Source organism: Heteronotia binoei, chromosome 9 (genome assembly GCF_032191835.1).
Source record: "Heteronotia binoei isolate CCM8104 ecotype False Entrance Well chromosome 9, APGP_CSIRO_Hbin_v1, whole genome shotgun sequence".
Lineage (NCBI taxonomy): Eukaryota > Metazoa > Chordata > Lepidosauria > Squamata > Gekkonidae > Heteronotia > Heteronotia binoei.
Window position 1 is genome coordinate 108,177,697 of NC_083231.1, and position 26,597 is coordinate 108,204,293.

Sequence of the window (26,597 nt, forward strand, 5' to 3'; positions counted from 1 at the left end):
ACTGGCACAAAACGAAATATGGCCAAAAAACCTGATGCCGTGGAGCTGATCAGTGGCAGGTCAAAGAAGAAGAAGATATTGGATTTATATCCCGCCCTCTTCTCCGAAGAGTCTCACAGCGGCTCACAGTCTCCTTTCCCTTCCTCCCCCACAACAGACACCCTGTGAGGTGGGTGGGGCTGGAGAGGGCTCTCACAGCAACTGCCTTTTCAAGGACAACCTCTGCCAGAGCTATGGCTGACCCAAGGCCATGCTAGCAGGTGCAAGTGGAGGAGTGGGGAATCAAACACGGTTCTCCCAGATAAGAGTCCGCACACTTAACCACTACACCAAACTGGCTCTCCAAAGTGGTGGTGTAGTGGTTAGAGTGTCAGACGAGGACATAGGAGACCCAGGTTTGAATCCCCCACTCTGCCTGTGGAAGTTTGCTGCGTGACCTTAGGGCAGTCACACACTCTCAGCCTAACCAACTCACTAACTAACTCACAGGGTTGTTGTGAGGGTAAAATGGAGAAGAAGAGAATGAGGTCAGCTGCTTTCACTCCCCACTGGAGAGAAAGTTGGGGTATACAACAAACAGACAGGGTGTGCTGCCTGAGGCTGCCACCGTCTCTCCCCTACCTGTCTCCCCTTCCTGTTCCTCAGTGGAATAGGCTTCCTCGAGAGGTGGTGGGCTCTCCTTCTTTGGAGGTTTTTAAACAGAGGCTGGATGGCCATCTGACAGCAATGAAGATCCTGTGAACTTGGGCAGATCATGAGAAGGAGGGCAGAAAGGGCTGCATCAGGGCTTAGTTCCCATGGCCCTTTCTTACACGCCCAGGGAAATGCTGGTCATCACTTTGGGGTCAGGAAGCCATTTTTATCCAGACCAGTTTGGCCAGGGATCCTGGAGTGGTTTTTTGCCATCTTCTGGGCATGGAGCAGGTATCACTGGGTGTGTGGGGGGGAAGGCATTTGTGAATATCTTGCATTGTACAGGGGGCTGGACTAGATGACTTTGGATGTCCCTTCCAACTCTGTGATTCTGTGATCCTATGCCCCCTTCTTCAGGATAGCCAATGCTTCTTGCTTCCTTGTCCCTCAGGTGTTCTGAAAAATAGCATGGCAAGCTGGCCACGTGTGTCAGGAAGCCGTGCTGGGCTCACATGGTTTGCAACACTGCCTTTCAAGATGCTTGGGAAATGAGGGAGAGAGAAGCATTTGCAGCTGGAGTTCCATGAGCAGAGAGCAGAAACGAAGGCAGAGCCAACGGTGGCAAAGAATACCATCCCCCCCCCACACTTCAGGCTAGGGTCGCCCACTCTGGGTCGGGAAATTCCTGGAGACTTGTGGGCAGTGTTCCCTCTAAGCTGAGTTAGTGTGAGCTAGTTCACAGTTTTTTAGCCCCAGAGCAAGCTAATTTACGCTGTAGCCAAATCGCTCGCTCACAACTCCGATGCCAGTAGCTCACAAAGTAGAATTTTGCTCACGAGACTCCACAGCTTAGAGGGACCGTTGCTTGTGGGCAGGGCCTAGTGGGGGCTGGAGAGGGGAAGGAACTCAGTGAGGTACAGCATCATAGAATCCATCCTTCAAAGCTGCCATTTTATCCAAGGGAACTGATATGTGCCGTTTGGAGAGCAGCTGTACTTCTGGGAGACAGCAAGACCCCCCCCCCACCTGGAGGTTGGCAACCCTAATTTAGGCCCTCATCCTCTCTTCTCACCTCACTCTACAGCTGGCCAGGGGCTGACATTTCAAGAAGGATGTCTATTTGAAGGCTGCCTGCCTGCCTCTGTCTGTCTGTCTATCTATCATCGTCATCATCTGTCTGTCTGTCTATATATGATATATCTATCCTGAAGCTTACAGCAGGCCCTGTAAGAAACGTCCTGTAAGCTCTTGGAGGATTGGCTACATCAGGGGTGTGTGGCCTAATATGCAAAGGAGTTCCTGCTACAAAAAAGCCCTCTATCTATCTATCTATCTATCTATCTATCTATCTATCCATCCATGCATCTATCCATCCATCCATCCATCATCCATCCATCCATCCATCCATCCATCCATCCATCCATCCATCCATCCATCCATGCACCCATCCATCTATTCATCCATCCATCCTTCTATCCATGCATCTATCCATCCATCCATCCATCCATCCATCCATCCATCCATCATCTATCCATCCATCATCTATCCATGCATCCATCCATGCATCCATCCATCATCCATCATCCATCCATCTATCCATTCATCTCTATCTATCTATCTAGCCATCCATCCATCCAATTGTATTGCAATTAGTGCCTGATCATTATTTTAATGTTTTTATATTGATGTTCTTTTTATTATTATGAATTGTGAGCCGCCCTGAGCCTGCTATGATGGGGAGGGTGGGATAGAAATCAAATAAACTATAACCAGGACCTTTTCTGTTAAAAAAGTCCAGCAGGAACTCATTTGCATATCAGGCAACACCCCCTGATTCCAAGCCAGCCAGAACCATATTCCTGCACGTTTCTGCTATAAAAAAGCCCTGACTATAACTGTAACTAAGAAATCATGTGAAAACAGGGCAGTCATTCTAGTTCATCACTTACAATGGGAGGTGCCGGTAAAATGAGGCTCCCAGCGGCTTCCTGATCCAGAATGGTCACTATGGTCGTGGTGATCTCCCCCAGAACTGCCTCGATGGGATCATCTGGTCCAAGCACCAGCGAAAAGGACTCGTGCCATTCCCGGTCTTCATTGGACATGATCTCCACCTTAAACATGATGTGGTCCACTCCTGAGGGAACAGAAACAAAAGCCAGCTCAGGCCAAGGCATTGTTTTGACGGGATCTTAATGGCTTCCATAAAGCGATGCTGAGGTCAGGCCTGCTCAATCACTGCCATAAAAGAACACAGAACAACACCGTTTCTTCTGTCTCTTAACCCCTCTGGCTCTTATGATTTGTCTAAGGAGCAGTTGTTTATAGCGTGCAATCTGATGGATCGTTTGGCAGGTTTACTAACAGATGCCATGTGAGGATTAACGGTGCCCATCTCCTGTTAATAAAAACCTATGATCCAAAATATGACTCCTATTCCTGCTTGGCCATGCGACTGCCGAGTGGAGAGACGCCGCTCTTGGGAAACTCCCTGCAAGGCCCTAGCTATCGTTTGGAAAAGAGCTGGACAAAACCTATCGTGAAAGAAAAGCTGCGCATCAGATCTAGGGAGAACAGGAAACAAGCGAATGGGGAGGCAAGAAAGCTTATGGCTGAGGAGCGAACATGGCAAGGGTAGAAAAGGGGGTGGGCAGAGATGAGAGGCAGGGGCTTTTTTGTAGCAGGAACTCCTTTGCATATTAGGCCACGCCTCCCTGATGTAGCCAATCCTCCAAGAGCTTACAGCAGGCCCTGTACGCTCTTGGAGGATTGGCTACATCAGGGAGGCGTGGCCTAATATGCAAAGGAGCTCCTGCTACAAAAAAAAAAAAGCCCTGATGAGAGGAATCTTCAGCGATGGTAACTGAGGGCTGGGAATCATGGCCCCTGTGACGGCAGAAAGGCAGGATATAAATCCTACAAACAAAATAAAGAAAATCAATAAATATAAGGGGATCCCATGGCAGTAAATCATACAATCGTAGAGTTGCAAGGGACCTCTGGGATAATCTAGTCCAACCCCCTGCACAAATTCACAAATACCTTATATCCAGTTATATCTTTGACTGTACATGTTTAATTGCTTGCTCGTTTTCATTTTTGTTTTCAGTTTGTATTCACCCTTTTGAGTCTTGATATCGTCAAGCATCGATATTTCCCAGTAATCAGTCTTTTGTTATTGAATCAAAAGTTGTTCTACTGTAGAAACTCAACAGCTTTGCCAAGGACAGAATCCTTGGAAGTAATGACGTATACAGACTTACATAGTTACTTTATAGGATAGCTTCAAGGGGTACCATACAGAAGCAATCTTAGTCGGGGGTTCAAACGTTACTACAGAGTATCTCTTTTATTACTAAGGAATGTTGGCTATTAAAAACATCTCCCTTTCTCACACTTTCTCTGAGAGCACACTTTCTCCCTTTCTCACACTTTCTCTAAGACCTGTCTGTGTGAATCTGGGGGAGAGGCGTATCACATTGTTACCAGCCAGGCTAACCTAAACATCCTTGGGCCAGATGGATTTATTACTTGCCCTTAGGTTATAAAAGAGGGGGGAGCGGGAGAGGTTGGTGTTCTGCTCTTTGTCTTAGGGACCATCATGGCACACAGAAATATCCATGCTTGACAAATATTCAGCCCCACCCCAAGATGGCTAACAAAATTAAATGGGGGAAAAGCAATAAAACAAAACATATATTATTATATACATACAGTAGTCTTCAATTAATCTCCAAGTTTGACAGAGCCAGCAGGAGGTAATGACTGCCATGCCAGATTCAGATCTGGGAGACCCAGGTTCGAATCTCCACTTGTGCCATGGAAGCTTGCTGGGTGACCTTGGTCCAGTCACACTTTCTCTCAGCCTAACCTACCTCACAGGGTCACTGTGAGAGGGGCGAGAAACTTGAGGAGAACAGCAGGGTACAAATAAATAAACAAAAGTAAGTAAACATGTGTATTGCTTTACCAGGGCTAAATTTAAGGACTCTACTTTTGGGGTAGTAATCAATCCCAGATTGAGCTGAGCCGTCCCGAGTGCTGCACCGGACTTTCGAGGTCCTGTTCTGGTCCCCTCTTCGTATCACTTTGACGTTTAAGAAAGCGACTCCGTCTGGCCCTGGAGGCTCCCGGATCTGGTAGGCAGCTTCTTCAAACTCTATGGTTGGTGCTAGAAAAAGTGGAAAGAGAAAACTGAGGGAGGCCTGATGTCAGCAGCTGGGCGCGCACACAAGTGGTCTTGATAGCATAGATTTCTTTTCAAAAGCAAGCAACATTAGCAACCCTTAACAACAAAATGAACAAAGCTAGAATGAAATGAACAATGAAAACTCAGCATCCAGAAGAGCAGCAAGGCCTGCTTGTTATACAGGAGCATTTCAGTGAAGATTCCAAAGTCCAAGGTTAAAACATTTTGAAAAAACAGAATGACTTAAGAAAGGACACAATAGACCAGGGGTGTCAAACCTGTGGCCTGGGGGCCAAATCAGGCCCCTGGAAGGCTCCTATAAGGCCCCCGAGCAACTGGCTGTCAACTGCTTCCTTCTCTCTATATTTTGCTTCCTTCTGCATAACAGCTTGCTTTGCAAGGATTGCTCAATTGCACAGGAGCTACAGAGCAAAGTCTCTATTTTCTCCACTGGCTAAGGCTCCTCTCCCTTGGGGAGGAAGGGGGGAAGGCAGAGCTTATTTTTCCAGGCTCTCTCAATTGTACAGCAGAGCTACTGAGCCAAGCCTGTCTTCCTCCCCCTTCCTGGTCCCCTGGGGATGGAAGGAAGGAAGGAAGGAAGGAAGGAAGGAAGGAAGGAAGGAAGGAAGGAAGGAAGGAAGGAAGGAAGGAAGGAAGGAAGGAAGGAAGGAAGGAAGGAAGGAAGGAAGGAAGGAAGGAAGGAAGGAAGGAAGGAAGGAGCGAGCCAGAGCTTCCTTTGCCCAGTTCCCTGGATCCCATGGGAGAGATACAAAGAAAACACCCTTAATATCAACAAGTGCTAATGTTTTAAGCTTGTTTTAAGGGTTTTTTTAAAAAAAGTATTTAATTGTGTTTGTCTGTGTCCTTTATGAAGTCTGCTACCTAATCTTAAATACATATCCACATGGTCTGACATGGCCTAGCCCAACCCGACATGGCCCAGCATTTATGCAGTTATGCACACTGCAGAGAAAACTGATGCAACACTAGAACTCGGTGATCTATTTAAATATGCTGGCAATAGATTCGAGACTGGTGAAAAAGTAGTTCTTTGCACTACAGCTGTTAATTTAAGGGATTCTTTCTCACTTGATAACTTTCATCTTAGATGGATTAAAAAGGGGAGTAAAGCCCCGTGGCGCAGAGTGGTAAAGCTGCAGTACTGTGTGCTCACAACCGGAGTTCAATCCCAGCGGAAGATGGTTCAGGTAGCTGGCTCCAGGTTGACTCAGCCTTCCATCCATCCGAGGTCGGTAAAACAAGTACCCAGCTTGCTGGGGGGGAAGTGTAGATGACTGGGGAAGGCAATGGCAAACCAACCCGTAAAAAGTCTGCCGTGAAAACGTTGTGAAAGCAACGTCACCCCAGAGTCGAAAAACTACTGGTGCTTGCACAGGGGACTACCTTTACCTTTACACCAACTCATAGGCCTATGGATAGCTACCTGCCATGGTAAGTGGAACCTTCAAGTTCAGAGGTAGTATATCTCTGGATACCAGCGTTGGGCATTTTAGGCTTTCATCTTCATATCCTGCTTCTGGTCTTCTTGGAAGCCATTGGCTGCCACAGTTGTGAAACCAGATGTTAAATCAGACAGATATTTGGTCTGTTCCAGCAGGGCATCTTTTGTAGCAGGAACTCCATATTAGGACACACACCCCTGATGTAGCCAATCCTCCAAGAGCTTACAGGGCTCTTAGTACAGGGCCTACTACTGTAAGTTCCAGCAGAATTGGCTATATCAGGGGGTGTGGCCTAATATGCAAAGGAGCCCTGACTCTCACAATGTTCTTATCAGTCTCCAAGTTTGTGAACTACAACTACTTCCCTACCTGACCTAAGAGGAAGCACCCATTGGCACAGCAGCCATTTTGTTTCTCTACTGGCTGTCACAGAAAAACCATCCATCGTGTTAGGGTAGTGAGGAAGGAAATCTGAACAGGTTGTTTCTAGGCACTGGCAAACCAGCAGCTGGTTCACAAAACCTGGCTAGGTTACTTCAGAAGATAAGTCAAAAGTTATCGAAAAAGAAGAATAGGTCATTTGTTGAAGGATGGGTTCAAAATGGCTGGAACTGGAAAGGCTGAAAATGTCCTAAGGAATTTAAAACGCACACAAGTGCAGCACTTTGACCATTTCCTCTTACCATCTTCATCGTTGGCAATTATGATGGCCGCCATATTGTTTTTCCCAATGGTAGCTCCACTCCAGTGGTTTCCAAGGGGGTTGCTTAGATACACCTGGAACTTCTCTTCTGGTTCAAATGCAGAGTCGTCATTAATATAGATGGTGCAGTTCTTCATCTAGATCCAAGGAAGTCACCAGTTAGAGTCAAGAAATCGATCAGTGTAATTTACCTGAATAATTCTTTGCTAACTGGAATTATGGCGCCAACAGGGGTCAGGATCAGAAGATGGAGAGCTTATCTCTAATTTGGACACTCAGATCTAAACCAAAGGTCTTGTCAAAAGAAACATCATGTTAGAAGGTGCTGGAGGTCATTTGTGCCTAATTTTAATTGATATGATAAGTTTGTGTCCGGACTGTACCACTTCAGACCGCAGAAAGGACTCACACCACTGAACATTACACCCCAAAAGGTTTTGTCCACATGGAAAACTAGAATGTGGGGGATGGATTTCTGCATAGCCATCTCCTTCACGTGCTAGATTTGTATGTACAGGGAGTTGTTTCTTTGCATACAGTAGTAAGCTCCTATCTATCTACACACTGAAGTGTACAACCCAAACATAGGTTTACCACCTCAGTGTGAAGATGTTCAAAATTTAACCCAGGGTTCTGAAACTCTTCGATTTTATGTAATAAAGATAAAGATAGTCCCCTGTGCAAGCACCAGTCGTTTCCGACTCTGAGGTGATGTTGCTTTCACAACATTTTCATGGCAGATTTTTTACAGGGTGGTTTGCTATTGCCTTCCCCAGTCATCTACACTTTCCCCCCAGCAAGCTCGGTAACTCATTTTACCGACCTCGGAAGGATGGAAGGCTGAGTTAACCTCGAGCTGGCTACCTGAACTAGCTTCCACCGGGATCAAACTCAGGTCGATGTAATAGCAATGCATTATTATTTTCATTGAGGGCATCATTACATTACTGGAGGGGTCTCCAAACCTTGCTAAGGTTGTTAGCAACTTTAGAATTTTAAGAGGGGGAGGTGAGTGTCACCCTCAAAATGGCTGCCAAACCCAAGAGGCAGAGCCAAACCCAAAATGATTGCCAGAGGAGATGGAGCCAAAACCCTAACACCTCTTGGAAAAGGAGGAAATCCTGGAGGGGGAATGGAGTTACACACTGACTAAGAAAAGGCCAGCTGCTTATCAGGCCTCCTAATCCTCCCTGGAAAACCCTTTCACCTGAATGAGGGGAGTCGATAATAAGCCCTGCCTTACAATGGCTCCACCCACTTTCTGAAAAGGTCAGTGGGCGCCATCTTGGGGAACCCTGTATTTTTTCTGTATTGGTACTGTGTAAGAGAGGAAATCAATTAATGTCACTAATAAGGGACAGGTGGGAGTAAGGGTCAGAACATGGCTGGGTGACCCATTTGAAGTACAGAATAAAACAGAAAAGCAAAGTAGTAGTTCCATTCCCTCACGACTCCCTCTTAGACTGCTGTTTCCCTGACAATAATTTCAGAGGGGTAGCCCTGTCAAACTGTTGCAGCATAGTTAAGCAGAAGTCCAGTGGCACATTAAAAGTCTAACGTATTCCAGCATAAGCTTGTGAGTCAGAGCTCACTTCATCGAGTGCATGTGCCACACATCCGAAAGAGATATATTTATGCTTAAAAGTCAGGTTCCCTTACTTTCTCTCCTTTCAGAAAAGTGATGCGCGACTCCTCAGCATTCCTTCTTTCCTCAAAGTCCTCCATGACTTTTGCTGTTTGACTCCGGGTGTAACACCTGACAGAGGACTCATAGCTCAGATCTCCAGTGCGGATGATAGGAAGATGCAGGACACCGTCCTTCTCTTTTGCAGGGTACAGATCTTTATTAAACTGCATGCTTGGTACTGAAGAAGGAACACGGAACACAACACTTATCAATAGAGAGTTAAACACTAAACGGGTCCATAATAGAAGGAGGAGGGGGAGAGGGAGAAAGAGGAGGAGAAGGAGGAGAAGCAGCAGCAGCAGGAGAATCATAGAGTTGGAAGGGACCTCCAGGGTCATCTAGCCCAACCCCCTGCACAATGCAGGAAGCTCACAAATACCACCCCCCACCCTAAATTCACAGGATCCTCACTGCTGTCAGATGGCCATCCAGCCTCTGATTAAAAACCTCCTAGGAAGAAGAGCCCACCACCTCCCAATGAAGCCTGTTCCACTGAGGAACCGCTGTAACGGTCAGGAAGTTCTTCCTAATGTTGAGCCAGAAACTCTTTTGATTTAATTTCAACCCACTGGTTCTGGTCCTATCTTCTGGGGCCACAGAAAACAATTCCACACCCTCTCTATATGACAGCCCTTCAAGTACTTGAAGATGGTGATCATGTCACTTCTCAGCCACCTCCTCTCCAGGCTAAACATGCCCAGCTCCTTCAACCTTTCTTCATAGGACTTGGTCTCCAGACCCCTCACCATCTTCATCACCCTCCTCTGGACCCGTTCCAGTTTGTCTATATCCTTCTTAGGAGAAGAAGAAGGAAGAGGAGGAGGTGAAGAAGAAGGAGGAGGAGAGGTGGTGGTGTCATCAGGTCGCAACTGACTTATTGGATTTTCAAGGCAAGAGACGTTCAGAGGTGGTTTGCCATTGCCTGCCTCTGCTATAGCGACCTTGGTGGTCTCCCATCCAAGCACTAACCAGGTCCAACTCTGCTTAGTTTCCATGCTCTAACACGCTCAGGCTAGTCTAGGCTACTCAGGCTGCTATAGATGGGTCTGTGGCAAGCTAAAAATTATAACATGAAGGGAGCCGCTGCGGTGGAGAACCATCATGAGAAGATTGGCTCTGCCTACATTTTTACTTCACCCTTCATTTGAGGAGCTTAGGGAAGCATACCAGGTTCCTCTACCCATTTTGTCCTCATGAGAACCCTTCCAAGAAGAATTAGACTAAAACAGAGCAATGGGCCAAGGTCACCCACTGGTAAACTGGATTTGAATCTAGATCTCCAATACCGTAGCCCAGCATTCTAAGTATTATACCATGCTGGTCTCATAAACAATAAACCTGCCAAGCCACTTGACAGAATTTTGCCAGTTTTGCTTGTTTCTACAAACCCTAATTCTTTCAGAAACTGTAATGGAGGCTTCTGTTTTAAGGTACTGGGGATCAGTGACCCAGCAAAACTCAGACTCTGTGTTATTGCACCACGCTGCAAAGAGATTGGTTGGCCCCCTCTGCTGCTCTGCAGCACCACCCCAGCTGATGGCCAAATGGATGTACTGCAACTTTTAGGCTTCGTCTGTTTATTTAATCTATTTCACTAATCATGCTGCTCTTATTTTACTTACGATATCACGTATATCTAGCGGTATATAATTGCTGACTTTGGTCCAGCTCCTCAGCTTAAGCAGAATTTCTCAGTGGCCAGCTGAGTTCCTGCAGGCTGCCTTAGAGGACTCTGTTTGAGAGCTCCGTGTGAACCTCCAGAACCGCTGGTTGTTAATCAAGGGTTGACAGTAAGGACAACTGGTAGGCTAGAATTTGTTGTGTGTGTTGGTGTTACGTATTGCATCTCTTGAGGCAGGCACTCCTTGCAAACCAGGATCCTGAAGCCTGGAAGAACTGGCCAATCAGAACGCTAGGCATGTAACAACTTGTAACGAAGAGATGCAAATGAAGGCTCCTGGAGAGAACCAATAGGAGTAACTGTTGCTTCTAGGGGGGCGTGGCTAACCATGGCCAGATTGTATATAGTTGCAGTTTTGCCTGTGTTCCTCTGTGACGGTTTCTTCTTGCAGTAAAGTGTTCTTGGTTGATTCAGAGCTGAACTCAGGCATTTGTGCTAGCATTTGCTGTGTGTGTTTGCAAGCCATCACAAATGGCACAAAAACTGTCATTCTGCATGCAGTAAGGATGATGCAGCTGTGGTGGTCACAGCTCATGGCCTCATGTGCTGGACCAGGGAGCCAACGAGTGCAGGAATTTCAAGTGGCTCGTCTACCTCGGCTTGCAAACAAACAACAAGAGTGAAAGCGTCCGAGCTGCACTTAGGTACGGATTTACTGATCATCTTACCATCCTGGAAGGTGTCATTAATGGCTACCACTGCTTGGGAAGGTTTGGCCAGTTCAGCTCCTTGCGGTGAGCTTAAGTAGACCACAAACGTTTCCACTCCTTCAATCACCGGGTATTGCGCGTCATCCAAGATTGTCAAAGTGCAATACTGATCAAAGGCAAAAGGAAAACAAAAGATCGATAGCCTTAACACACATAACATAAGAGAAGCCATGTAGGATCAGGCCAATGGCCCATCCAATCCAACACTCTGTGTTACACAGAAGAAGAAGAATTGCAGATTTATACCCCACCCTTCTCTCTGAATCAGAGACTCAGAGCGGTTTACAATCTCCTATATCTTCTCCCCCTGCAAAGGCACCCTGTGAGGTGGGTGGGGCTGAGAGGGCTCTCACAGCAGCTGCCATTTCAAGGACAACTCTTATGAGAGCTATGGCCATCTCAGCAGCTGCAAGTGGAGGAGTGGGGAATCAAACCCGGTTCTCCCAAATAAGAGTCTGTGCACTGAACTACTATACCAAACTGGCTCTGAGTGGCAAAAAAACCCATGTGCCATCAAGAAGTCCACCAGTGGGGCTAGAAGCCCTTCCACTGTGCTCCCCCACAAGCACAAGAATACAGAGCATCACTGCCCCAGACAGAGAGTTCCACCGATGAACACAAAATCTCCCAACCACATAGCTTGACCTGAGAGAACCATTCTGAGCACTCCTAGGCGCATTAGGCAGCAGTGCCTTTTGAAACTGCAGCACGTGTCATGAGAAGAAGAAAATGAGAAGAGATTTATACCCTGCCCTTCACAGGAGAGTCTCAGAGTGGCTTACAACAGACACCTTTTGAAGTGGGTGGGGCTGAGAGAGCTCTGAGAGAACTGCTCGAGGGAACAGCCCTGACAGAAGCTGTGGCTGACCCAAGGTCACACCAGCAGCTGCAAGTGGAGAAATGGGGAATCAAACCTGGTTCTCCCGGAGACCGCACACTTAAATCACTACACCAGACTGATGGTGGTGATGGAAAGTGCCATTGAGTTGCAGCTGACTTATAGCAACCCGTCGGGTTTTCAAAGCAAGAGATGTTCAGAGGTGGTTTTGCCACTGCCTGCCTTTGTGTAGCAACCCTGGGCTTCCTGGGTGGTCTCCCATCCAAGTTCTAACCAGGGCTGACCCTGCTTAGCTTCTGAGGTCTGATGAGATTGGGCTAGCCTGGGCCATCCAGGTTAGAGCTGTTGCGAGAGTACATCTTGCTGAATCCAGAGATGAATCAGTGAACAGTCAAAAGCATTCAGGTAATGAGATGCCTTGGATGCATGAACATACCCAAACGCATCCAACCGCAGCTCCAGCAAACTCTGCATTGTCTACTTAGCACCTGCTATTGGAGGTCTCTTAACTACACACATGAAGCTGATGTATACTGAATAAGACCCTTGGTCCATCAAGGTCAATATCATCTACTCAGACTGACAGCAGCTTTCCAGGGTCTCAGGAAAAGATACAACACCTATTACTTGATCCTTTCAACTGGAGATGCTGGGGATTGAGTTTAGGACTTCTGCATGCCAAGCAGATGTTCTGCCAGTGAGCCATGATGTCTTCCTGAGAAATGCTGAGAACTTCTGCAGAGAAAACTGGTGACTACCACTGAGTTATGGGACTGATGACCATATGAATCGGCCTTTTCCTGACTCAATGGTCCATCCCAGCTCAAACCATCTATTCTGAATAGCCATAGCTCCCCAGGGTTTCAGGCAGAGAAAGGTCTTTCAATTAATTCGAGATGACATGGACAGCCAGCAAACCAGGGGGTCTACCAGGGAGGTCCTCAGATTGGAACACAGCAATGCTTGGTGCCAAGATTTCCCGAACTTTTCAACTTCTAGATTTCTAGACTGCAACTGAACGTGCCTTGGCACATTTCATTTTTATACAAAATAGTTTAATGTTTATATATCTTCCCAGAATGACAGAAAGGCATTCAGGTTGCAGCTGGAGCTCAGCCAATACTGCAATCTGGAGTCTGTCAGGAGGAGGGGTCCTTTGCTCTGCAGGTCAGCGCTCTTAAAATGGGACTCTGCTTCCCAGGAAATGCTTCTGGGAGGGAGTCTGCTGTAGTCTTTAGCTGTCGGGTGGCTGTCCCTCCCTCCGTGATAATGTCCCTGCCCCTTGTATCAACAGAGAGAGGGGAGTTAACAATGCTACACAGCCGGCACACTCTATGGGAAACAACATGGTGGCTGCATCCAACAGAGTGGATTAACCTTTGAAGGCGTGTGCATCCCTTCATGTGGCCCAGAGTTGAGGAAGCATTTCTTTGTGCGGGTTTATAGAGCGACTGAAGATGCCAAGAGGCTTCTGGGAATCAGACACTTTGAATAACTGAAGAAAAAAACCAGGTATACACTGGAAGGCAACCCCCCCCCCCCAAAAAAAAAAAAACTCCTTCAGGATTCCTGCCAGATTTGTATAATTTTTTTGCTGCATTCTGCATTAAGAAAATCCAGAGATATATTTCAGACATTTTTAAAAAAACGTACAGTCTTTGAGTTGTCATGGGTTATTACTTCAGATGCAATCTGCACAAACTCCCCATCTGTGTCAATGATCAAATCAGGCCAATTTGCATGTACTTGGCTTCTTTTGCATAATGTAATCTGCACCTGCTGGTCGCAGTGAGGGGTAAAGAACTACCTGGGACACGGGCTGCTGCTCAGCAGTCCTCCTGTCCCCTTCTGAGACTGCCTTAGCTCCTCTCTGATGACACATTTTCAAGCACGCTTTATGCATCACATCAACACAGGCAGTGCTTTTTTGGTAGAAAAAGCCCAGCAGGAACACATTTGCACATTAGGCCACACCCCCTGATAGCACCATTGTTTCCCACAGGGCTTTTTGTAGGAAAAATCCAGCAGAGACTCATTTGCATATTAGGCCACACCCCCTGATAGCACCATTGTTTCCCATGGGGCTTTTTGTAGGAAAAATCCAGCAGGAACACATTTGCACATTAGGCCACACCCCCTGATAGCACCATTGTTTTCCATGGGGCTTTTTATAGGGAAAATCCAGCAGGACCTCATTTGCATATTAGGCCACACCCCCCGATAGCACCATTGTTTCCCACGGGGCTTTTTGTAGGAAAATTCCAGCAGGAACTAATTTGCATATTAGGCCACACACACCCCGATAGCACCATTATTTCCCATGGGGCTTTCTGTAGGAAAAGCCCAGCAGGAACTCATTTGCATATTAGGCCACACCCCCTGATGCCAAACCAGCCAGAATTGCGTTCCTGTGCAAAAAATAGCCCTGATGACATGAATGGCCAGGAAGATGCAGCTTCTCAAAGTGAAATGGAGATTCTTTAGAGGCTAAATTTTGTACTGGATTCTGTGCCTGGAGGGAGCAGAAGTTTCATTCCACCTCTGCTTTCCGTGCTCAGATTGGCAGCCTGCTGAAGTTGCTTTCAGTTTAAAAAGAGGGGTTGGGGGAAATAGCAGGGAGCTCATCCAGTTGAACCCAGAATGCCAACCACTGTGGGAAAGCAAGGCACGGAATCATAGAGTTGGAAGGGTCCTCTAGTCCAGGGATGGGGAACCTCCATCCTGAGGGCTGTATACGTTTCTCGAAGTCACTTGGCGTGGTCCTCAGGGATTGCTGGACCAAACCGAGCCATGTGGCAGCCTCTCTGGGGCCAGGCAGGGAATCACAGGACCCAGATGTACTGTGCAGCAGCCTCCCTGGGGCTTGGCTGGCCAGCCTGAATTGCTGCAGGGCCTGGAAAAGTTACTGTCACAGTTCAGCTTGCACTTGATTATCCCAGATGGTGTGGCCTAATATGCTACTGAGTTCCTGCTGGGCTTTTTCTACAAAAAAATCCCTGGACCTATGCATTTGCCTAGGGCGGTGGGCCATGTGTGTGTGTGCCAGATTAGGCTCTCCCCACATGACTTCAAATAGAAAAACAATTATCTGCATTAATTTTGCTGGCCTGAATCATTCTCCCTCGGCGGCGCACTGTTTTTTGAGTTGATAATTTTTTACGGCCCGCGAATGATGTTATAAATATCCATATGGCCCTTGGCAGAAAAAAGGTTCCCCACCCCTGCTCTAGTCCAACCCCCTGCACAATGCAGGAAACTCACAAATATCTCCCCCCACATACACACACAGTGACATCTGTTCCATGCCTACAGCCCAATACCTCTTCGGTCCTGCCTGGACGGAAGTCCACCTTCTTAGAGCTGGGAATGTAATCGATCCCTGGAGTGGCAGAGGGTGGATCTGATGTCCGAGTGGCGCACCACACCGAGGTGGGGGTGGAGAGATCAGGTCCGTGCCTGGTCACCGGGATTTCAATAATCCCTGCAAGAAGGAACACACATAAAATCAAATCCAAAAACCTTTTAATAAAAGAGTGAAATAAAAGTACAAACGGAATCAGAATGGGTAAAATCCAGTAGAAGTTATACCATTCAAGGGTAGTTAAAACAGTATCATAAAGAAACAGTGCACAGACGTAAAACGGGTCAAATAGTCATAGTCTTTGCCTAGCAACGCAATAGCCCTTGTGTCATATGATAGCCAAATACTCAGTACAGGGTAGTACTGGGAGATTTGTCAGCAAATAAATACCAGGTAATTCTTTCTGGAAAGCCAGAAAAATTAGAGATAACAGGGTTAAGAAGTTGATGACGAGTCTTACAAAACGTAGGGCAATGAAGTAAAACATGAGTGACCGAATCAGGTTCCAATAAACAATATTTGCACAGTCTGTTCTCAAAGGGAGTATTGTGGTATCTGCCTGAAAGAACAGCTGACGGGAAAATATACAACCTAGCGAGCATGAAAGCCGGACGCTGTCAAGGATTAGTAAGGTTCTGCATATAAGCAACTCCTTGCCCCATCGTGGGCAAGGAACACACACATGCACAAGCGTTTGGCACTGGAGTGTAACTGAGATTTTACATGCTTAGCAAAGGTGACTTAAAAATACCCCATGCCTCTCAATAGCCTAAGAAAAGAGCGAGATGGAAAGAATTATGGGATCTTACCTGCGTCTTCACTGACTGTAAAAGTAGCATTTCCAAGAGACACCGTCGAGGCATCGTTGGGCCCGTTGATCATAACCTTGGCCGACGCTATGCTCCCAATGCGCGCGTTCTCCGATGCATCAGCCAGTGCGATTTCAAATTCTTCCTCTTCTTCGTACACGCTGTCGTCAATCAGCTTCACATCACAGGCTGTCATGGTTACCCCAGGCCCCAACACAATGCGGTTCTCGTTGGACATTCCTCTGGACTTGAAATCTGAACCAGACTCCAGGGCGTGTGCGCTGCTGCCTTGGGCGCTTCTGGGGACCGTGTAGCAAATTGCAGACACGATGCTGCTGGAGTCTCCTGAGACACAGCGAACAGACAAGTTGTAGTCCCAGGGGGCTTTTCTAGAACAGGGATCCCCAACCCCCGGTCCGTGGACCCGTACCTGTCCGTGGCCTGTTAGCAACCGAGCTGTGAGTTGTATAATTATTTCATTATATATTGCAATGTAATAACAATGAAGACGACGACAACATTTATATCCTGTCCTCCACTCCGAATCTCATAGTGGCTCACAATCTCCTGTATCTTCCTTCCCCACAACAGACACCCTGTGAGGTGGGTGGGGCTGAGAGAGCTCTCCCAGAAGCTGCCCTTTTAAGGACAGCTTTGCAAGAGCTATGGCTGACCCAAGGCCATTCCAGCAGCTGTCAGTGGAGGAGTGGGGAATCAAACCCGGTTCCCCCAGGTAAGAGTCTGCACACTTAACCACCACGCCAAAATAAAATGCACAATTGTATCATCCCAAAACCATTGCCCTCCCCCCCACTCCTCTGCCGATCCGTGGAAAAATTGCCATCCACAAAACTGGTCCCTTGGGTCAAAAAGGTTGGGGACCACTGTTCTAGAAGACCACCCCCCCCATCTTGAGAGCTGGACTAAATGTTGAGGGTCCTGGGTTCAAAGTATTCTGTGGTCCCCATATAAACTTGGGCTGGTCGTACTCTCAACCTAACCCATCTCACAGGTCTATTGTGAAGATAAAATAGGGGTACAGAGAAGATGCCTTGAGCGTCTTGGGGGAAAAGCGGAATAAGAATGTAGAGTTCCACATTCTTATGTAGAATTCTACCTAACGAAATTAAACAAATGAAAGATTTTCAGGGTATAAGCTTTCAGAGTCAATGGGAACTTTGACTCTCAAAAACGGATACCCAGAAAATCTTTCATTTGTTGGTATGCAGTACTGTAACCCACTAGATCAGTGGTCCCCAACTTTTTTGGCACCAGGGACCAGTTTTGTAGAAGACAATTTTTCCACGGACTGGGAGAGGGGGGGATGGTTTCAGGATGCCACAATTGTGCACTTTATTTCTATTAGTTTGTGTAGTGGTTATGTGTGCAGACTCTTATCTGGGAGAACCGGGTTTGATTCCCCACTCCTCCACTTGCAGCTGCTGGAATGGCCTTGGGTTAGCCATAGCTCTCCTTGAAAGTGCAATTTCTGGGGAGAGCTCTTTCAGCCCCACTCACCTCACAGGGTATCTGTTGTGAGGAAGGAAGATAAAGGAGATTGTGAGCTGTTCTGAGATTCGGAGTGGAGGGCAGGATATAAATCCAATGTCGTCTTTTTCTTATTATTACTTCTACATTGTAATATATAATGACATAATTAGGCAACTCACGGCTCGGTTGCTAACAGGCCATAGACCAGAACTGGTCCACGGACCAGGGGTTGGGGACCCCTGCGCTAGATATCAACTCCATTCTAGATGCTACTCCAATCTGAGCACACTGAAATCAATGGGCATGGACTGGAGTAAACCTGCATAGGATTTTACTGCAAATGACCATGTGAACAGGGGCTAAGCCACAATTTGATAGCCCATTAGACAGATGGGCAAAAGTTCTTGTAAGCTCAAACCCAACAAACCTTTCCTTTCGATAGGGGCGGAGAGGAGGCCGGCACTCTCGCTGATGTGGTAGACTTTCTTATCAAACTGTATGGTGGGTTCATCTTCGGTATCGCTGATGAAGACTTTGGCAGTGGTGATCCTCCCCAGCAAGGCATAGGCCGGCATGCTCAGCTCCACCATGAAGCTCTCCATGTTCTCAAAGACATCGTCATCGTTGATAGCAATGGTGCAGGATTTAGTGTCCTCTCGCTCGTCAAACTGTACCTGTGTGGGGGTGGCAATGGGACACGTGAGCACATGAGCTGAATCAGACTCTCAGTCTATCAATGTCAGTGTTGTCCAGTACAGTAGCAATACACATCTGTGTCAGAACCAGTGTCCCCTCTAAGCTGAGTTAGTGTGAGCTAGCTCGCAGATTTTTGGCCTCCGGCTCAGACATTTTTCTCTTCGCTCAGGAAAAATAGCCTCAGAGCAAACTAATTTATGCAGAAGCTCACAATTTTAATGCCAGTAGCTCACAGCTTTAATGCCAGTAGCTCACGATGCAGAATTTTTGCTCACAAGACTCCATGGCTTAGAGGGAACATTGGTCAGAACTGGCGCACCTTTGGGATGGCCAGAGCTACATACCTTATAAAGGGCCGTTATGCAGCCTGCCAAAACTACAGTGCAAAAAGCCCACGCAATACAAATTAGTTCCCACCAGCACCTTTAGTTTGTTATGCATTCAGCAGTCTGAGCTGTCTCTGAGAAGAGACGAAGCGGCCTTGGAGGCCAAAGCTTCACTCCCTTCTGCAGGGCAGAAACGAATATTTGTGTTTGTTACAATGGATAGAGCAAAGCAGGTGCAAAGCAGGCACAGTGTACCTTCCCTCCCACTCCTGAAACTATCAGCATACAAAACATAAATATGGCAAGGCCTCTTGACAAAGGTACACGGAACATTCTGTCTGAGGCAGTAATGCTGTATTCTTGGTGCTTGGGACAGCAGCGAGAGGGCATCTGGAGTTCTGGCCCTGCAGATGGACCTCCTGATAACACCTGGGTTTTGGCCACTGTGTGACACAGAGTGCTGAACAGGACGCGCCAATGGCTTGATCCAATATGGCTTCCCTTACGTTCTTATATTCACACTCAGGCCTCAGATTCAGCAGGAGCTCACAGGAGCGCAGCTCCAGAACCTTTCTGAGGGTTCCCCCTCTTCCTCCCCACCTACCTTCTCCATTGCATAGTAGGTGCAGCTGCATAACAATCCCTGGATGAGCTCCACCACCTATTTTTCTACAAAATGACCCGTCCAAAGCCTAGCCTTTCGGCTTCTGCCTGATCAACTGAACAGCACTTTCCAATGGCTTCACTTCAAACTCCAGCGCTGGTCTCCAGCCAGAAATTCATCAGTTCTGGCTCAAGAGCTTAGCTCCAGCAAGTGACTGTAGGGACCCTGGCTTGAAGAACATGCTCCTGAGTCTTCATTTAGCTACAGCTGGCCTGGCCTGTCACGCAGCCGGAGCCCCCAAACCCCCAGCAACATGAGTTGCCAACCCCAAGTTCAGGTCCCGACATGTAGAGAAAGAAGTCCTTTTCTCCCTTTCTCACAATACAAGAACTCGTGGGCATTCGATGAAATTGCTGAGCAGTCGGGTTAGAATGGATAAAAGAAGGTACTTCTTCACCAAAAGGGTGATTAACATGTGGAATTCACTGCCACAGGAGGTGGTGGCGGCCACAAGCATAGACAGCTTCGAGAGGGGGTTAGATAAAAATATGGAGCAGAGGTCCCTCAGTGGCTATTAGCCACAGTGTGTATATATATGTATATACATTTTCTGGCCACTGTGTGACACAGAGTGTTGGACTGGATGGGCCATTGGCCTGATCCAGCATGGCTTCTCTTATGTTCTTCTGTGACACAGAGTGTTGGACTGGATGGGCCATTGGCCTGATCCAAAATGGCTTCTCTTATGTTCTTATGTGACACAGAGTGTTGGACTGGATGGGCCATTGGCCTGATCCAACATGGCTTCTCTTATGTTCTTCTGTGACACAGAGTGTTGGACTGGATGGGCCATTGGCCTGATCCAACATGGCTTCTCTTATGTTCTCATTCTCTCTTGCATCCTTCAGAGAGAGATTCGGCTCACAAAGTCCCTTCTACCTGGTTATCTTCGTCATTCAGCTATTTCCCCTTAGCCTGCTAGGGAGCATGTCATCTATTTTTCTGAACCCACCTGGCCCGCGTGCTCCACATAGTCCTGTTCTCCCGGCTGCAAGCTCAAGCTGGACGTGGCAGTTCCCTGCTCGGTACGGCAGAGGACGATAGCGTATTGTTTGAGGTTCCCAGTCCTCTTCACGGTTACGCTGACGGAGCCTGCCTTTTCACTCACGTTGTAGCTGGAAAGAAAGAGAGAGAGAGAGAGGGAAAACTCAGTATCCTTGGCTCACTGCCAAGGAGCAGCCTGGAATAGTGGATCCCTAGCGAACCTGATCTTGTCAGATCTCAGAAGCTAAGCAGTCCTGGTTTACTACTTAGATGGGAGACCACCAAGGAAGTCCAAGGTCATGTCTGTGAGGTGGAATCTGCCATCTTAGTCTTTGTAATTTTAGATTTTATCTATTTTAAATTGGTCTTTTACTGTTTTTACTGTTGACTGTTTTTATGATGTAGCCCGCCCTGAGCCTGTTCTACGGGAAGGGTGGGCTAAAAATCAAATCAAATCAATCAATCAATAAATAAAACATCCCACCCTGAATCTCAGAGTCTCAGAGCGGTCACAGTCTCCTTTACCTTTTCCCCCGCCCCCACAACAGACACCCTGTGAGGTAGGTGGGGCTGAGAGAGCTCTCCCAGAAGCTGCCCTTTCAAGGACAACTCCTGCAAGAGCTACGGATGACTCAAGGCCATCCCAGCAGCTGCAAGTGGAGGAGTGGGGAATCAAACCCAGTTCCGGCTACACCAAAATACTCAACGTTAATTAAGCAAATACGTGTGCCCAATGATATTACTTCACACTGGACTCAACTACAGACTCTGCTACAGAAGGAGAGGTGGAATATCCTGCACCTTCTGAGTGAAGGGATATTGCCCTAAAGAAGGATTAGTTGGCATATTCATATATATAGAATATATATACCTCCCTAACAATATTAGCACACCTTTTTTCAGCCCTAGAAAGAACAAAACAAAGAAAAATATCTCGGCAGAAAGCTGACAAGACAAGTCTAAATAAATAACTTGTTCCACTGAATGTAGTTCCTGACTGATAAATCATGGTCTAATTTATGGTCTAATTGTATTTTTAAATGTTTTAAACTGAAGTTGTTTTAATTATTATGTTGTAAGCCGCCCTGAGACACTTAGGTGAGAAGGGCGGGGTATAAATCTTAATATAAATAAAATATAAATAAAATAAATAAATAAATAAATAAATGAGTTACATAAATACTGTCCAAGGTAGGAATTGGTTGGACAGTTATTAGGACAAGAAAGCCATCTTTCCATCAACAGTACATTAGCAGTTCTCATGCCTTTTTCAAGCACATGTTTCCCCCCGTCACGTCCTTCTCACAGCTTTTGCTTTCTTTCCCCTTTATTCACTGACCCCCTCATCCTGAACCTTCCCTGCCTTCTCAATACTCCTGTCTCTTTCCTCTCCTCCCAACAACACAAGCCTTTTCTGTTCATGGGCTCTGTGTATGTTCTTCCTCAACTGTCCTACTTCATCATCCTCACTTTCTCCCACTCAGTTGCCTCCCTTGTCCTTTGTTCAGAAGATAACAGAAGAACACAGGAAGAGCCCAGCTGGATCAGACTAGCGGTCCATCTAGTCCAGCATCCTGTCACACACAGCAGCTAACCAGTTCCTCTGGAGGGCCAACAATGGGGCATAGAAGTTGGGATCTTCTCCTGATGTTGCCTCCTGGCTCTGGGATTCAGAGGTTTACTGCATTAGATCGTGGAAGCTCCCTTTAGTCACCATGGCTAGCAGCCACTGATGGACATATCTTCCATACATCTGTCTAATCCCCTTTCAAAGTTGTCCATACTTGTGGGTATCACTTGTGGGTCCATCAGTGGCTATTAGCTTCAGTGTGTGTATATATATATATATAAATTTTTTTTGGCCATTGTGTGACACAGAGTGTTGGACTGGATGGGCCATTGGCCTGATCCAACATGGCTTCTCTTATGTTCTTATGTTCTCTATATCCCCTGGCAGCAAATTCTACATTTTAGGCATCTTCCCAGTCACCCTTCTCTGTTTGTCATCCCTTTGGATCTGGGTGCCCTGTTCTTTATCCTACTGACCTCCACGGCTTTCATTCCACTTCTGCTTCTCAGGTGTCAGTCTTCTTAACAACACTTTGGGCCTGTTTGGTGTAATGGTTAAGTGCCTGGACTCTTATCTGGGAGAACCGGGTTTGATTCCCCACTCCTCCACTTGCACCTGCTGGAATGGCCTTGGGTCAGCCATAGCTCTGGCAGAGGTTGTCCTTGAAAGGGCAGCTGCTGTGAGAGTCCTCTCCAGCCCCACCCACCTCACAGGGTGTCTGTTGTGGGGGAGGAAGATAAAGGAGATTGTGAGCCGCTCTGAGACTCTGAGATTCGGAGTGGAGGGCGGGATATAAATCCAATATCTTCATCTACCTCACAGGGTGTCTGTTATAGGGGAGGAAGATAAAGGAGATTGTAAGCCGCTCTGAGACTCTGAGATTCGGAGTGGAGGGCAGGATATAAATCCAATATCTTCATCTTCTGTCTTCACCTTTGGACCAACATTTTGCTAGATCCTGACAAATTTTTTCTTCCATTCAAAGTGCCCTTTCACTTCTTGCTTAGAACCTGTCCTGTCTTTCAGCATGTCATGCTGGCAGTTTGTGAACATTCTGTGGCATCACAGCTGTTACAGCTCAACCAACAGTTGCTCAAAGGGGACCAGCTGCAGTTAGCCTATTTAGCATACAAGTGTAATGAGCACTGACTTACTGTTGTTGGGTCCAAAGAACGGTGGGTGGAAGCCATCACTGGTTGATATGCTCACCTGGTGTGCTGAAAACTGATAAGAGACCATTGTATATGGAAGATGTTGTCCGTGACCATGCTGGGCCTGCTGTCCTTCACCAGGAAATGAAAACTGTCCTCTGTCTCTTCAGTCTTCTCCTCATTCAACACGTATTGGATCAGTCCCAGGTTCACTTCCTCTGTTAGAAAGAGACACTTCAACGAACTATTCCAGAAACCAAGGAACAATTTCCCCAGTGCGTAATAGACTTGTTGACTTAGGTTCTGAAACATTAGCAGGTATGGTCCAGAATTAATACCTACTGTTAGAAGAAATCAAGAGCCACCACCATGACAATGAAATACCCTTGATTGCTGTTGCCTGGAAACTGGTCCCCAGTTTCTAAGCTGGTTTATTTATATTTTGCTTGGAAAGAACCATCAGATTAAAGAACAAGCAACAATGACAAAGATTTCTTAGGTCAGAGTTTATATCTCAGTCTGCTTATGGTTGCCAGGCCTCTCACTACAGCAGGAGGTTTCCTGCTAGCATCCCTTGTTGCCCACTGCCAAGAGGAAAAAAACTCAACATCATGTGTGTCATGATGTCATTTCCAGGGAGAACCCAGAAATTATGTGAGGTAGCTCTAGGAATCACTGGACATTCTATTGTAAAACCGCAGACTTTACTTGTATAAATCAATTTTTATTATTTTTGCAATATATTGAAAAATATACTCCTATCAAAACCCAAAAATAAGCAGCCAATACATTACAAAACTGCAGACTCTGAGTGCTATCTGATGTCATTTCTGGGTTTTCCTGGAAATGATGTGGTGGTGTACATAATGCCACTTCCCATGTCTCTGTCCTCACAAACTCCTGCCAGTTGCTAGACATGTGGTAGTAAGACCTAGAGTCCCACAGTACAAAGCAGATTATATAAAAACCAACAAAACTGTGGATAATTAAGGAATAAGGACTGAGAAAATTTATAAATATAAATTGATTATTCAAAAGACATTCCAAAAATCCATATCACTTCACAATATACAACAATTCATAAATACAAGGTTAAATGTGCAAGGAATAAAGTTCCAAAGTTATTTTCTGTTCATCGTGTCGATTTCCAACTTAAAGCGCTTGTAGACCATTTGCCCGACTCCACAGGTAAATGCAAGTGCCAGTGCCAAAAGTATTTCGCGTGCCGTCAGTTTTGGTTTTTCAAGACTATTTCTTTCATTTTCAGAGATGCTGCACTAAAAACTTCATCTTTGTGCAAGTTTTTTATATAAAGTGAGTAGTCAATAGGCTCCGACAGTAAAGCCGCCTGTAGTACTGTTTCAGAAAATACCTTTGTCAAAGAGACGTATCCCACTCATCACAACATCACGAAATACTTCATATAGCATTAGCCTTTCATATAGCACTAGCTCATCACCCATGTTGTGATGAGTGGGATACGTCTCTTTGGCAAAGGTATTTTCTGAAACAGTACTACAGGCAGCTTTACTGTAGGAGGCTGTTATATAAAAAAGCTTGCACAAAGATGAAGTTTTTAACGCAGCATCTCCGAAAATGAAAGAAATAGTCTTGAAAAACCAGAACTGACTGCATGCAAAATACTTTTGGCACTGGCACTTTAATTTACCCAAGAGCTTTAAGTCGGAAATTGACACGATGAACGGAAAATAACTTTGGAACTTTATTCTTTGCACATTTAACTTGTATTTATGAATTGTTGTATATTGTGAAGAGATAATGGATTTTTGAAATGTCTTTTGAAATGTCTTTTGAATAATCAATTTATATTTATAAATTTTCTCAGTCCTTATTCCTTAATTATCCACAGTTTTGTTGGTTTTTATATAAGCTGCCAGACATGGCCTGGTAACCTGAACTCTGCTGTACAAATTACTGGACTGTATATATATATATACACACACACACACACACATATATATTGGCCACTGTGTGACTCAGAGTGTTGGACTGGATGGGCCACTGGCCTGATCCAACATGGCTTCTCTTATGTTCTTATGTTGTGCTGTGGATTGAAGATACTGACCATGCGAGACTCTCATGAGTGACACAATCGCAATATAACCAAGTGGATGCTACTCCCATGTCAATAAAGAACAGAATTAGACTGAAAATATGCACAAAAAGAGCAAACATACTTCTGCTTTCCTTCCGTACCTTGTGTGAACGAAGTCACAGGTGTTCCCGGCTGCAGCTTCTTCTCCACATAGCCATGTTTGGGCCCTGCTGTGATATCGTAGATCAGCTGTTTGTCTTCTGTATCAGGATCCACAGTCAACAGCTCTTTCTTGGTGATCAGGTTTTTTGGCTGGATTGAAGACACAATGCCAAAGTAAGGGTAGAATTAGGGGTCATGGGTTGATCTATATGTACTTAGGCATCCACTCACATGCAAAGCTGGAAGCAGGGTTTAACCCAAAAAGGACCCTCATGAGAGAGAGGAATGAAATCCCAGTTCCTCCCCATCACACATTGCAGCACCCTGATGCTTTGTGACATTTTCTTCCAGCCTGGATTTGATACTGGGAGTGGAGCAAAAATCCTCCAAATAATCAAGCACTATGAAACAAGGTGGAGGTGGGATAAGGATCCATTACTCCTCTCCTGCATGTCAACCATCCTGAAAACACCCCCCTGTACTCCCTGCTTTAGTTTAGTTTAGTTCATTAAATTTATACCCCACCCTCCCCGCCGAGGCAGGCCCATTTACACATGAATGAGAGGACACATTGAGACTCTGAGATTCAGAGTGAAGGGCGGAATACAAATCCAATATCATCTTCTTCATCATCACATTTAGTTTGTCCCCTAGGTAGATGCTTCTTCCATTTTTTGAGACCAGTTTGGTGTAGTGTAAGGTGTAGTGGTTAAGTGTGCAGACTCTTAGCTGGGAGAACCGGGTTTGATTCCCCACTCCTCCACTTGCAGCTGCTGGAATGGCCTTGGGTCAGCCATAGCTCTGGCAGAGGTTGTCTTTGAAAGGGCAGCTGCTGTGAGAGTCCTCTCAGCCCCACCCACCTCACAGGGTGTCTGTTGTGGGGGAAGAAGATATAGGAGATTGTAAGCCGCTCTGAGTCTCTGATTCAGAGAGAAGGGCAGGATATAAATCTGCAGTCGTCTTCTTCTCCTCTCCACTTACAGCTGCTGGAATGGCCTTGGGTCAGCCATAGCTCTGGCAGGAGTTGTCCTCCAAAGGGCAGCTGCTGTGAGAGCCCTCTCAGCCTCACCCACCTCACAGGGTGTCTGTTGTGGGGGAAGAAGATATAGGAGATTGTAAGCCACTCTGAGTCTATGATTCAGAGAGAAGGGCAGGATATAAATCTGCAGTCGTCTTCTTCTTCTCCTCTCCACTTGCAGCTGCTGGACTGGCCTTGGGTTAGCCATAGCTATGGCAGGAGTTGCTGTGAGAGCTCTCTCAGCCCTACCTACCTCACAGGGTGTCTGTTGTGGGGGGGAAGAAGATAAAGGAGATTGTGAGCTGCTCTGAGATTCGGAGTGGAGGGCAGGATATAAATCCAATATAAATCATCATCATTTTGTCTTGAAAACTGAAAAATCCCATTCTACAGTTGTATCGTAAC

At 46.3% G+C, this 26,597-nt stretch overlaps 1 protein-coding gene across 1 annotated transcript in view; it reads right to left on the reverse strand.

Moving 5' to 3' along the window:
* The window catches only part of FRAS1 (Fraser extracellular matrix complex subunit 1), a 523,356-nt gene that overhangs the window by 35,276 nt on the left and 461,483 nt on the right, over positions 1-26,597 (reverse strand). Inside the window, 11 exon segments of the mRNA XM_060247149.1 lie at positions 2,583-2,770; positions 4,604-4,804; positions 6,969-7,125; positions 8,648-8,853; positions 11,025-11,172; positions 15,225-15,385; positions 16,075-16,419; positions 17,993-18,239; positions 20,204-20,366; positions 23,015-23,174; positions 25,174-25,324. Coding sequence (XP_060103132.1) covers positions 2,583-2,770; positions 4,604-4,804; positions 6,969-7,125; positions 8,648-8,853; positions 11,025-11,172; positions 15,225-15,385; positions 16,075-16,419; positions 17,993-18,239; positions 20,204-20,366; positions 23,015-23,174; positions 25,174-25,324 — 2,127 coding nt within the window.